This window comes from Lineus longissimus, chromosome 10 (genome assembly GCF_910592395.1).
Source record: "Lineus longissimus chromosome 10, tnLinLong1.2, whole genome shotgun sequence".
In the NCBI taxonomy this organism is placed as follows: Eukaryota; Metazoa; Nemertea; class Pilidiophora; order Heteronemertea; family Lineidae; genus Lineus; species Lineus longissimus.
Genome location: NC_088317.1, coordinates 16,865,779 through 16,877,703, shown reverse-complemented (window position 1 = coordinate 16,877,703; position 11,925 = coordinate 16,865,779). Strand labels below are relative to the sequence as shown.

General features: G+C 44.9%; 1 protein-coding gene and 1 long non-coding RNA gene across 3 annotated transcripts; one reads left to right on the top strand and one right to left on the bottom strand.

Moving 5' to 3' along the window:
- Positions 1-72: 72 nt before the first annotated feature.
- On the top strand, positions 73-2,718 carry LOC135494613 (uncharacterized). The gene is made up of 3 exons (XR_010448417.1): positions 73-206; positions 714-889; positions 1,596-2,718. It is a non-coding gene; the product is annotated as an uncharacterized LOC135494613 (long non-coding RNA).
- Positions 2,355-11,365, bottom strand: LOC135494612 (uncharacterized). Of its 2 annotated transcripts, none has more exons than XM_064782743.1 (15): positions 11,249-11,365; positions 10,400-10,822; positions 9,746-10,004; positions 9,084-9,491; positions 8,384-8,582; positions 7,987-8,121; positions 7,550-7,732; positions 7,158-7,340; positions 6,733-6,866; positions 6,251-6,473; positions 5,461-5,739; positions 4,914-5,165; positions 4,445-4,553; positions 3,726-3,983; positions 2,355-3,508 (listed from the first exon to the last, which is right to left on the bottom strand). In XM_064782743.1, exons 2-15 carry the CDS (start codon positions 10,749-10,751, stop codon positions 3,342-3,344), a joined length of 3,141 nt encoding a protein of 1,046 aa, XP_064638813.1. In that variant the 5' UTR covers positions 10,752-10,822; positions 11,249-11,365; the 3' UTR covers positions 2,355-3,341. The 2 variants fall into 2 exon arrangements, with proteins under 2 accessions (XP_064638813.1, XP_064638814.1); XM_064782744.1 differs by having other exon boundaries at positions 11,260-11,359.
- Between the last annotated feature and the right edge of the window lie 560 nt (positions 11,366-11,925).

The following is an 11,925-nucleotide window of genomic DNA, read 5'->3' as shown; positions in this document are numbered from 1 at the left end:
TGACCTAAATTCACTGCATTTGACAGAAGCTTGGATCATGCACATTCGTATATCTATATGCAAATGAAGCAACGTCAGGCCTACATTCACATTCATAACATTTACATTGTTTTTAGGCCTACCCAACATCGCAGTTTTAAGCATCGCAATGGAAACATCAACCAAGATCCTCCTTTCTTCTCTGCTTTGTTTATCGATGATAGCAGGTAGGTACAGTTGACTTGGTTCAAGTTTGAGATTGTAAAATAGGCCCTAGAACTGTAAGTTGAATCGGCCTTCCTTCCGGGCCTACTCTGACAACCAGGACTAGTGTTGTTGGGGTTTAGAGACGTGGAAGACAATGGGCCTTAACCCCACCCTCCCCTGCACGCATCGAGCCCAAAGGTACTCTCGTTTCCATTTGAGTCGGGGACCTGGGCTCAAAAGCATAGTTGACGAAAGGGAACAGCAGCTGAACAAAACTGCCTAATGGCTTTTAAGCCCTCCCTCTTTGGTCCCGAGGCACTCTGGTTTACAGTCTCCAGGTCCCCAATATCCACAGCCCCATGTCCCTATCAAAATGTATGATGCCGATCTTACCCTCCTTGTGCGTCTCTCCATCCTTCTTCAGTGAAAGGAGACTTCAGGATTGACGCATACCGCCGGTAAGTCGGCGAGTATTTGTGTATGATGGATGGATGTAAGAGGGTTAGTGTTTCATCAAATGTTTTCAGGAGTGTTGAGCATAGACTGCTTTCGATGCATCCATGATCCCTCCCAGACGCAGGGTATCTCCATATACTCAGCGGCGTCAGTCGGAATGAAACCGAACGACCCGAACTGTGGCCACTACTTCAATCCACGTTCGGCAGTGAGGACAACGTGTAATGCTCTCACACAGGGGTGTCTGGTAAGTCGAGCCGGTGTAAGCATCTGTCAGTGTTAGTCTGTGTGTCAGTGTTTCCTTTAGATCCATCTTGACGTGACCACCAAGATTTTCGCAGCTCAGTCAATACCCTGGCTGATCACGAGGTTCGGGATGCTGTAGATCAGAATCGAATAAAATGGGTCTTGTTTGGTTTGTGCTTGCCTAATCTGTGAAAAGAGGAACAATAGGAGAAACACTGAAATTTAGCTAACACCGACATATATGTTACACCGGCATGAAACTGGGGTTCAGGCAGCGAAAGCAACACCGCCTGGAATGTTGACACCACACAGTGGCGGTTCTCTCTATGGTACTCACATTGGGACTGGTGTAACATCTATGGTTCCCCCCATATTTCAGTGTCTCAGTAAAATAGGCAGCTATAGAGGGACCATGACGTTTCAAGAGGGGGAGACATGGAAAACCGTGTCAATCTATTAAACGAGGCCGGGATACACAGCTCAGTAACGGACACTCAAAACTGTTACACCGGAAGGGTGAAGATAAAATGCACTGCCAAAACCCGAGGTGCTTTTGATCCTAGTTCTGTCCCATCCAAAATTAACAAGTTGTTGGCCCAGAAAATGCTGATAGCCCTCTTCTTCGGCCTTGGAACTGTTCTGCCAAAGTCAGGATGAAAATTCAGCTGAATATGTTCAGACGGGTCAAGTTTTAAATATCATTTCAGACCATCAAATATTCCACTCAGTCCGGCATGGCCTACAGTCGAGGATGTACCATCCTGTGTTTCAACAAGACTCAGACCGTCAGCGTTGGAGGCAATAAATATGCAGGACACTACAACTGCTGCAAGCATAGCTTGTGTAATGCCAGCGTTCGCCAATCGGCACCACTCGGACTGTCCTTGTTTTCGATGATCCTGTTTTTTTCGTTCATTGTGGCTCGACTTTGAATTTGATAGATATTAATCATCTGATATTTGTGTATCTAATGTAGGCTGTAGTATTTATACAAGTGTTTGTGTTAGTATTGTTGTATCATGATATAATTAGAATGATCTATTTGATGCAGTTGTGGTACAGCCAAGTGTCATCCCGCAGCCGCTATCAGTCCTTCTTTCATACGGGTTTTAATGTAAGCTATGATTCAATATAAGCTTCCATTCCGAGATTCAGCAGTATATGTGTTGGGTTGCGGGGGTATACTCACTGTCAGAGAAGCATTCCATGCTGGTGAAGATATCCTGCTACTTTTTTACGCTTGCTGAAATATTTGGAATTTTTTTACAAGAGCCCGATACACCGAAAAAGAATTTGGACTTCATTAATAAAAGACAGTAATTCTAGCTATATCAGGGATTTAATACATGACATCTTAACGTGTTTTCAGCTCTACAGCTTTTTCAAAGCATGTATATACTACATATTCTGAGCTTACAGAATTTTATACTATTACTAACATGACGACTCATACTCATAAAGCATGCAGTCCATTTCGTCATTCTGATCCTGATCCTCAGCACAGATTTATCCAGCCCCAAGCGTGTCCTTGATATAGTGACGTTCTGCTGTAATAAGCATATTAGGTAAACATATTACTATAGTACTTTTTACTATTAACCTATAAATGTTAAGTGAGTACTTTTTATATTCCCGTTGCACATGTTATACAGATAATTACAAAAACATATGGGTGCAAAAAAGGAATAACTGTCATAATAACTGGTGTCAAAACACTGGCAAATTAAAGGCTACAATTTCACAAAACCGTTTCCTATTTACAGTATGTTGATGTTATTATTGTATGTGTACCTCCTTCTTAGCCAATAAATCGTACAGTTAACGTTTGAATCTTTGATGGACTCTTTTATTCATAAAGTATCCCTCCCGATCGCTCGGCGTCAATTTGGGCAATCCCAGCGTCCTGAAAAATACCATTTCCCCCTCAACAAAGAAAAGGTCACGTCAATCCGCCGACTGTCGGCAATGCAGCACTTGGATGGTTCTTCTTCAGTACCGGTACTGTTGGCAGGAACCACGTGGACTAGACAGTGGCCAGAGTTTTGAGAAGCGGCGTATAGGTGGCTCTCCCGGTGATCGCGCTTTTACAAGGAATCATAGCATAGCATAGTCCCCGAGGGACCGTCTCAAAATACCCTTGAAGGCCGACGCCGTTCGTTAAAAAATTGAAATTTGTGTACTCATATGTGTGAAAATTCAACTGAACAACTCTTCAGGTAGCAACTGATTCAGGGTGATTCCGTTCTTGATGACTCTCATTCGGTTAAAGATTCAACCGAACAACGTTTCGAGTTTGCAAATTGCTTCAGGGTGTTGGCATTCTAGATGACTCTCATTCGGTTTAACCCTACAGATATTCTCGGCTTTCTGGACGTTAACGAAGATCGCCGAGTAAGGGCGAAGATGACGTCAAATTGGTCGTCTCTTCGCGAAGTGCCGAACTATGGTTGGCTCTAACGTCTGCTGCCGGCGTGCACAGTTGATGGTCGACTGACGAGTCCTCTCGGCGACAACCCAGAATTCGAAGGTCCCGCTGTTTTTGGCCGCAGACTCCGCGCTGGTGTTGGTTGACTAACCGTCCTATTTTGATCACTCACTGGGATTAGTTTTCCTAATTTATCTGGAAAATAAGCAATAGGAACAGTGATCACATGCCCCAGCCAGACTCAAACAACATGGGATATATGCCTACATCCGGCGATGTCGGGAAAAACAAATGGGTCAAGTGGCGGGTTTCATTTGTGCAGTGGATCTGGAAGTGATTAAAGCATCCCAAACCTTCTTTTGATAAAATAGCTTGCGATATTTAACGATTTAAATACATACTAAATACTTACCTGCAACCAACCCAATCTTCATCTTTCTCATTACTGAAATTAGCTTGTCGATGGTGGCACCACCTGTCTCTTGGTCTTTCCATGCATTCAAGAGCTTCCAGACCTTTTCCTTAACCCCGTCAACTTCATCATCGACATCAATATCAATGGCGGCAACGTCACAGTCGGGAACTCCAAGACGGTGGCCTATCATCTTCCAGCTTCGCAGAACAGTTTCTGACTCTTTCACAATGAAGAATGCTTTATTGAGATTGGTTTCTGAAACGATATTTTTCTTCTAAATCGTACCGTATGGTGAGCATTTTGAATACATCAGGTGAAAATATTGTTTGTCGGCCTAACTGGTCGATGCAGTCATTGCATCGCATCGGTAACTCAAATTACCGAACCGAATGTAGTTTTCTCGCGGCGACCGAGACAGGTAAAAGTACAATCTCCCGGTCTTTGGTCCGTCTGTCGAATTTTACGTGCACCCGCTGAAATTCTCACATAGTCCCCCTGCAACAGTTTGCGAGGTGACTGGCGAGCCAACGGTGGCAGAGACAGTATAGGTCGAGTGAGGCTTGACAACGATGATCACCATTGAAGACGCTTGGAGAATGGTAAACGTATTACAATCAAAGCATTTCCATGCTTCAAAACCGATTATTCAAATTTTGTATTCGCGCCATGGTGAGGTGTGTTTTTTATGACGTCAGGCCGGGAACATGTGCACATACCTTTCGCTGATTTTTTTTGTTCCTCTAATATTTTGTTATTCTCTTGTTCGATGTGATAAGCGAGGTCTTCCTTGTTAAGCTTCCTCAGGGAGCGACACAGGTTATCAACCTGAAAGTTGTGCGTTAATTACCAATACACCCATGTACTCGAAAGCAACTCAACTAGTTGCGTTGCAACCAGATCATGCAGATGCTCCTCTCTCAAGCTCATCTAACGCAGAGCCCTCCGGAGCATGATAGAGGGCTCCCGTCTGCTTGGCCATAAACTGCCCATAAGTCAGGCCAAAATAACCTGCTTGAGGATTATATGTGACGATTTTGTTCAAGAAATGTAGGTTGTGGGTACCAATTCAGCGCAATAGTGTCAAGATTATTGGGGTGAGTTTCTTTCTCCGCGTGACCGAACCCCCCCCCCCCCCCCCCCGAGCCTAGATCATCAGTGAAAGTCGACAGACGCGCATCCACTAACCTTATTTCCCGAGACCTCGGTTTTCTTATACCAGTCCCACAGTATCGCAAAGACCGTATCATCCAAGCCTTTACCGGAGTTGTCTCGCTCAATCCTAGCTATCTTGGCCTTGTCCATTTTCAACCTCGTTGCCAGTTGAGTCCACTCTTCGTCTTCCAAACTCTGTCCAATTAGTCTGAACACTTCTTCACCAAGGGCACCGGCGCCAAATCGTCTTGGGGCTTTATGAACCGTGGATTTTTCTCTGCTCATCTGGAAAACAAAAATATGGTTGTTCCATATATTTTCGTGTCACCTGTCTCACACTCAGACATCTCAATGCAATAGACACTATCAGATGTAATTGGTCTTTCTTATGAAACTGCCTGAAATCCCAAAACAGCCACGCAACATGGCAACACTGGTGAAAATCATGATCAGAGGTCAGCGTATAGGTGTATATCTTCTCCAGGTGGCGGCGCATGGTGGCAAGCAAGGAGACTTGCCAGGTGAACCCCACCCCCAAGCTGTCCCTTTAAAAACCACTTGTTTTACGTAGATGACGTACCCTGGGCAGTTTAATTCCGAAATCATGGATCTTTTTGTCCGGTCTCCCAATGTTGTTTTGGGTGAAGTACTCGTTGTTACCGAAGTAGTAGTCACGTGAGCTTTGACCGTAAATATTATCAGGTTCCACCGAAAATTGCGCCCGGGAACACTTTATCTTTGAATGATAAACGAACTCAATGGCACCATCTGCAGGAACCTTTCCAAACCCTGTGCGACGGATGTTTCCCCATTGGCTCAGCATCATCGTGAATTTCTGTCCCTCTCGGATGAGGATTTCCTTAAAAAGAACGATAATGTGCCTTTAAACTCCTACGCATTGGTAAAGCAGTTGATTGATAGTTACTGGATTATCAACTTTCAGGAAAAGTGCTGCTGACATGGCTGACCAAAGTCCGATATTGCCTTCTGGAATAACATTCATGGGATTGCCTAGTGCGCGGTAACCAGCCAAATGCATCTTACGCTGATTTGCTGGTCACAGGTACCAAGGAGGTTCGACTTCCTTGCAGTAGACTCCCTGGGCAGCTCATTGCGTCACCCTAATTTGGTCTCCTTTTGTTAAGGTGAGGAACGAGGCAGGTCCACTGCGTCCGGAGTGTACCTTGCATGTAGGTGCAAACAAGCTTGGCGGGTTTGAGCCCGGGATATAAAACTTCCGTCCAACCTAGCTACTGACGGCCTTCTGAGAACTTTTTCCAAGGATGGTTAAAGATTAAATGGGATACGAAATGGTGATAGTTTTGCAAACCGTTCAAAACGCCTAGCTTCATGTGTACTTTATATATTACCTTAGATTCAATGGGCCCTTCAGTAAACCCTTTTTTATTTAAATCTTCCAGAAGCTTATCACTATCCTCCGTATTGACACAATCAGTCACAATCTGACTCCGGTCTTTCTCGGACTGTCTCTGGAGGAACCTAATCACGTGTTCGTCCAGGTGCTGGTCCAATCTTTCAGCTGAAAACTCCGCCTTTGCTTCCGAGTTGATCGCCATTCCCATCACAACCATTCTGTAAGGTACATGAGTCGATTAGACTACTGTTCATTATCACCATGTACTTAGTAGTTCAATTTCGTTTTTCATGGAAGCCATCACCTCAGTCAATTTTGCTCAAGTCTTGCATGGATGGACTTTGGCTGTCTGTCCGCTTATTTCAGATTTTCATAAGCCCCCGGTCTAACGCTATGCTGCTGGCCTTTGAACTCAAAGTTTGTCCTCTTCGGTGCTTGGTATAACCAGGTCTCGAACCTGCAGATGTATTTACTCACCCAGCTAATGGATTGCTACTTAGGACCGTCACCACCCCTTCTTCATTGGGCTCTGCGTCCACCTTCTGGCAGATCGACCACTGTCCGTTCAGGCCTAGCTGGACTACCATGGTGTACAGCGGAGAAGTCTTATCCTATCCAATAAAACAACGTAGAGTGTCAGTAAAATTACCCTCCCCAGTCAACCCCTCGAATACTCCAGGGGCGCAGTCGCTACATGTAGCTTTTTTGTCGGGGAAGACATTCTGAGGGGGGTACGATGACACTTTTTCCAAAAAACTTTCGGCCAAAATCAGGGTCGAAGGCTCATTTTGTGGTGACCCTCGCTAGCTCTGCCCTTTCACTCATGAAACTCGGATAAATTACGGATATTTCAGACTATTCACAGACAAATAATGCGTAGATGTATACATGCACCCCTATACCTGTTTCTTTTTTGTCTTTAGTAGACGTTCGACCGCTGGCATGGTGATTTTTAGAGGCGCTTTGAACCGCCCAAAGCCCTCCATATTTTCGACGTGCAGCACGTGACTTGCCGTTGTAACGTTCTCGCAACCTTGGCTGTGGCGCTTGAGCGACTCGATCAGCTGGTGGTCGACATTGCGGACCTACAACGAAATATACACTGTTGTAGCTTCATTCTAGAACTACAGAGAGCTGCTTCTGACCCTCACTATTAGAAATAAAGTTTCTGATCAACCATTTAAGATTTTTGGCCAACAAACATGCACTCCGTAGAGGTTCTATGTCATATTTGACAACTTTTGTACCAGCGGCATTCAAAAGGTTGAAGCGAGACTGGCGCGGACGCTCTTACCAGGAGGGTTATCTCTCGGGGGTCTTGCACAGCGTCTTTCGGGAATTCTATGCTGATCCTGGGTTCGGCGTGTGACCTGACCGTCCCACCGCCTCGTCGGATGACTTTGGCATCTTTCGGCACGGCCCTGAAGATTGCCACACGGATGCTAGTGAAGGGTGGTAGTTCACACTCGCCTAAATCCTGCAATGACAGATGAAGTAAGACCCCTAAACACTCTAAGTAAGAGAGGAATACACACAAATAAAGTGCTCATTCCACAGAAGCATTTTCTCGAGAGCATCGCCTGTGGACCTCAAATTCCGTCCCAAACCATACAATGTACATGTATAGGTCTGGGGCTTTTAGCCATACCCACCCGGTCTGAACTTCAGTCAGGGCCCGTCAGTTCCCTTAAGTATTCTCCACAAATCTGCAGCTAGCAGTTTGCAGCTCACCTTATACTTATCGATGTTGGTATCCTTTGATGGCACTGTAGTCCACTCGCGTGAATCATCGACGCGAATCTTTGCAATAGCGCTGTAAAAGTGATGTCGACCCACTAAATTTGGCATCGCCAGTCGGGCAGCATACTGGAAAAAAATACGTACATATAGATAGTGCCTTACGATATGTGGGCAATTTTAGGATCCAACCTAAAAAATGTTTCGAATTATCTGTCTGTGCTTTCTCTGGAAGCTCTTTTAAAATGGGGAGTTTTTGATGGCCCGGTAAAAACCTAACGCGGGAATAAGCTTTCATTGATAAATCTAAGGAGTTTCGAGGACCCCAAATCACTTGAAAGGTTCAAGGAAACTTATCGGTAATGCGCCCCTAAGTTGAGAACTGACTTACGGGATACTCGAGGCGGCCATTTTCCGACGTGATGTCAAGGACAGTGCTTGCCAGCTCTTCTCCTGATCCAATGGGGACTTGCGCCTTGAGGAATGGGACTTCCACAACGGTCATTTCACTCCTAACGAGAGAATCAGTAAAGGCTCGAAACACACAGTGAAGACCTTTGTTCTGTTTCGTTTCTTCTTGGGCATTGTAGCTGAAGGAGGAAGAAAATAGAAAAGTTAGAGAAACTTCTTAGCTGCTCAAGCACTGACGAATGCATTAGCACTGTCAGTGCATTGCAGTACATGTACATGGTGAGGCAGAGCCGTCTGCAATGCACTGTCGTTGTTTCCGTGTATGCACCCATGAGTGTTTGGGATTATTAGATATACAATGTACACACATGGCAGCGTGTTGCGGCACAAAAAAAGAAAGCAACTTAAAAACTTAAAAAGCAAAAGTAGTTAGGTTACTAAGAATCAATGACACTTCATCAGGGGCAACCGCACTCCTTCTGAATATGCACGGCACGGCACGCCTCGAGTATCCCGTAGCGCCACATCGGCCACAAAGCTCATTGAGACAGCATTGCGTGGACTCAAAAAGCAAATTAACCATTACGACCATCCCATATTTAATAAACCATTTTTGCCGACCGTCTAATTTGCAATTGCCAAGAAGAAGTACTGTTTCCGTATCACTGATTATGACTTACAGTAATGATCTCCAAAACTTTGAATTCGGGTCCCTCCTCTCCCTCTCCTCTTTTTCTCGCTTCTCTCTTTCAAGCCTCTCCTGTTTCTCCTTCTCTAATCTTTCTCTCTCTTGTCTCTCTCTTTCCTCCCTCTCTAACCGTTCCCTTTCTTTCCGTTCTCGCTTTTCTCTCTGCCGCCTCTCCCGCTCGGCTCTCTCTCTCTCCTCCCTCTCCCGTTCCTCTTGCTCTCTCCGCTCTTTTTCCTCTCTCGCTTTCTGCTCGCTCGCCTCCTTTTCCCTCTCTTCTCGTTCACGTTGTTCCCTATCCATCTCTTCCCTCTCCAGTCGTTCCTGTTCCTTTCTTTGCCGGGCCTCCCTTTCGCGTCTTTCGCGCTCCTCTCGAGCCTTCGCCTTTTTTTCTTCTTCTAGCCTGTAAGAGTAAATTGATCATGCATAACGTACAGCAACTGAAGTAATCCAGTAGCAAGCGTAAATTCCTGGGGGGGGGGGGGGGGGCACTCTTATATAAAGGGAGAGCGACTTCTAAACTTCAAAACGTTTTTTCCAATGTAGTTCCTTCGGCCTCAATTGTGTAGTTCATTTCCTCCAAGTCGAATTCAAGTTGGCCGCCAACTTGGTGGTGGACGCTGAGACAGTTTTGCCTCTTGCATATAGAATACGCACCTTCTGATTTCCTCCTTTTTTTGCCTGAGTTTTTCTTCGAAAAGTTTTTGTACATTTTCCATTTGATCTTTGTTCTTCGCGAAATATGAGGAGTTCATTTGGGCGGCTCGGGTCTCTGCGCTTGCGCGTTTGGCATTCTCCGCCAGTTCGTCCGCTGCTTGACAAATTTCGGCCATTTTTATTAGTAGATCGTCAAAATTCTTGCATACTATCGTGCTTTTGTACATCATCTCATGTTCTTCATCAGTTAAAAATCGTCCTGAAATGTTAAAGAACATCAGTGCTACTGTCAACCGCGAACCAATTCGGGGGCAAAATAAAATAAAGACGAAAAGAGTGGCGCGCGCCTCATGATGCCCCCCCCTCCCCCCGTTAATCCGCCACCATCTCTATCAGAGCCTGACAAACCAGTGACATTTTCGTTGTACGTAAATTTTGTGACCTTAAGTTTGCATAGGGAGGCGGGGGCTGATTATAGGGGGTGCTTTCTCAGTAATTTTATAATTCGAATTGAGATTTTTAAAGGGACTTTTTTCTGACATCACAACATCCATATAGGGCACGGTTCATATTGGGAGATATTCCGTCCGTATTGGCGCATACGTATGGGTCGTGGTATACAGGCGACCAGACTAGGACCAGCAAAATGCCTACCATTGATATCCCAGTCGATGTCGTCAAACTCCTGCTGCAGCTTCTTGCCGATGAGAACAGAAAGCGTCGCGTTCGCCTTGTTCAATCGGATGCAGGCTTGCTCTAGCATTTGGAAATACGAGTCTGCCTCGGCAAGAACATCAGAACTTCTATTTAGATCAACCTCGAAGTGGTCAAATCTATTGTTTGGTTTGAAATCTGGCCATTTCCCACTCCAGACGAGGTTGAATAGTCCTGTGGACGAGATTTCGGTGTGGAGCGCATCGGCTCGTTTGCAGGCTTGCTCCAATGCCGGGATGGGGTCCTTCAACCGCGAAGAACCCGCAGTCGATGTTGCTTTGGCTTTTGACATGTTGAACACTCTTTTACTCCGTGAAAGTGATCCAGTCACATAAACATCAAGGTTACAGAGAATTTACCATTCTGTGAAATATACATTGAGATAAAATGGTACATTGGTCAGAAGGACATCCCTCCTTGCGTGATATTTACACAAAACACGCCAGGTATTTTTTCATCTGCAATAACAACAACTTCTTCCTCAGGACTTTTTATTTTCTTGATATACTGACGTCACGTCCCCTCACAAAACAAATCATATGTTGCGATTGGATTGCATCGCCCATGTGAAAGAGGTTGCTGTTGTGCTGGCAAATGTAGCACGCGTGAGGGAGGTTACTTCTGACATGTATATTGTATGGTAAACGTATTGCGATATATCTATCTCACGAAATCACCAATGCAAAGAATGACACGTTCCTCCGCGGGATAGAACCCTGACGGGCCCGATTTAACTACAATCCAGGTAGGGTGTAGCAACAATATTTTCACGGCCGTCAGTCTACCAACATTTTAAACACCTCTGCCAGTAAAGTTGAATAAATCCGTGGCGTTTAAGGAAAATCGGTGAACTAAAATCGGCGACGGATTTGTGAAGCCAGTCCACTCATGAGCTAGAGATTCTCGTTACCACAACTAACCTTCTCTCAAAGGTTCGAAATAGGTCGACCAAGTATACTTTTACATATTAAATGGCGATTTTTTAATATGCAAACAAATTCAATGATCTGACAATGCCATGCATAAATCATCAATTTTGATATACATGTTGTATAGAAATGGCCAACAATGCAATGCGAGCCAGGAATTTCGAAATGTAATCAATCAGGGGCGACGAAATATTGCGCCGGGAAGTCCCCGCTTCCTGTTTGATTGCGAGTCGCCAATGTCGGATTTTGTACGCTCTCTTTGTCCGGTTTTATTGGCAATATCCCCAGGGCTCAGTCAAATTATATCCTTGAATTCAGAGTCATTTTGATGAAGAATATCCTGGCCTAAATTTTGAAGTAACTTGTTCAGTCGTGTCAGGTTTTATTAAAGATGAATGATAACGAGTTTTCCAATAAAACAGCCACCTATTCGGTTTGTGACGATTGTAAGGTCAAAAAGGAAGGGGGGAAAGGTTAGCTTTTCCCACTTTACCCAATGCGTCATTTTGACGTTTTTCTATTCACTCGCATATATGC

Excerpts from the sequence above, each read along its gene's own strand:
- LOC135494612 (XM_064782743.1), bottom strand. The coding sequence starts at position 10,751 with ATGTCAAAAGCCAAAGCAACATCGACTGCGGGTTCTTCGCGGTTGAAG. Across the intron at positions 7,733-7,986 it reads CCAACATCGATAAGTATAAG|GATTTAGGCGAGTGTGAACT; the intron begins GTGAGCTGCAAA and ends CTGTCATTGCAG. Across the intron at positions 3,509-3,725 it reads GAAGATTGGGTTGGTTGCAG|ATAAATTAGGAAAACTAATC; the intron begins GTAAGTATTTAG and ends CTTATTTTCCAG.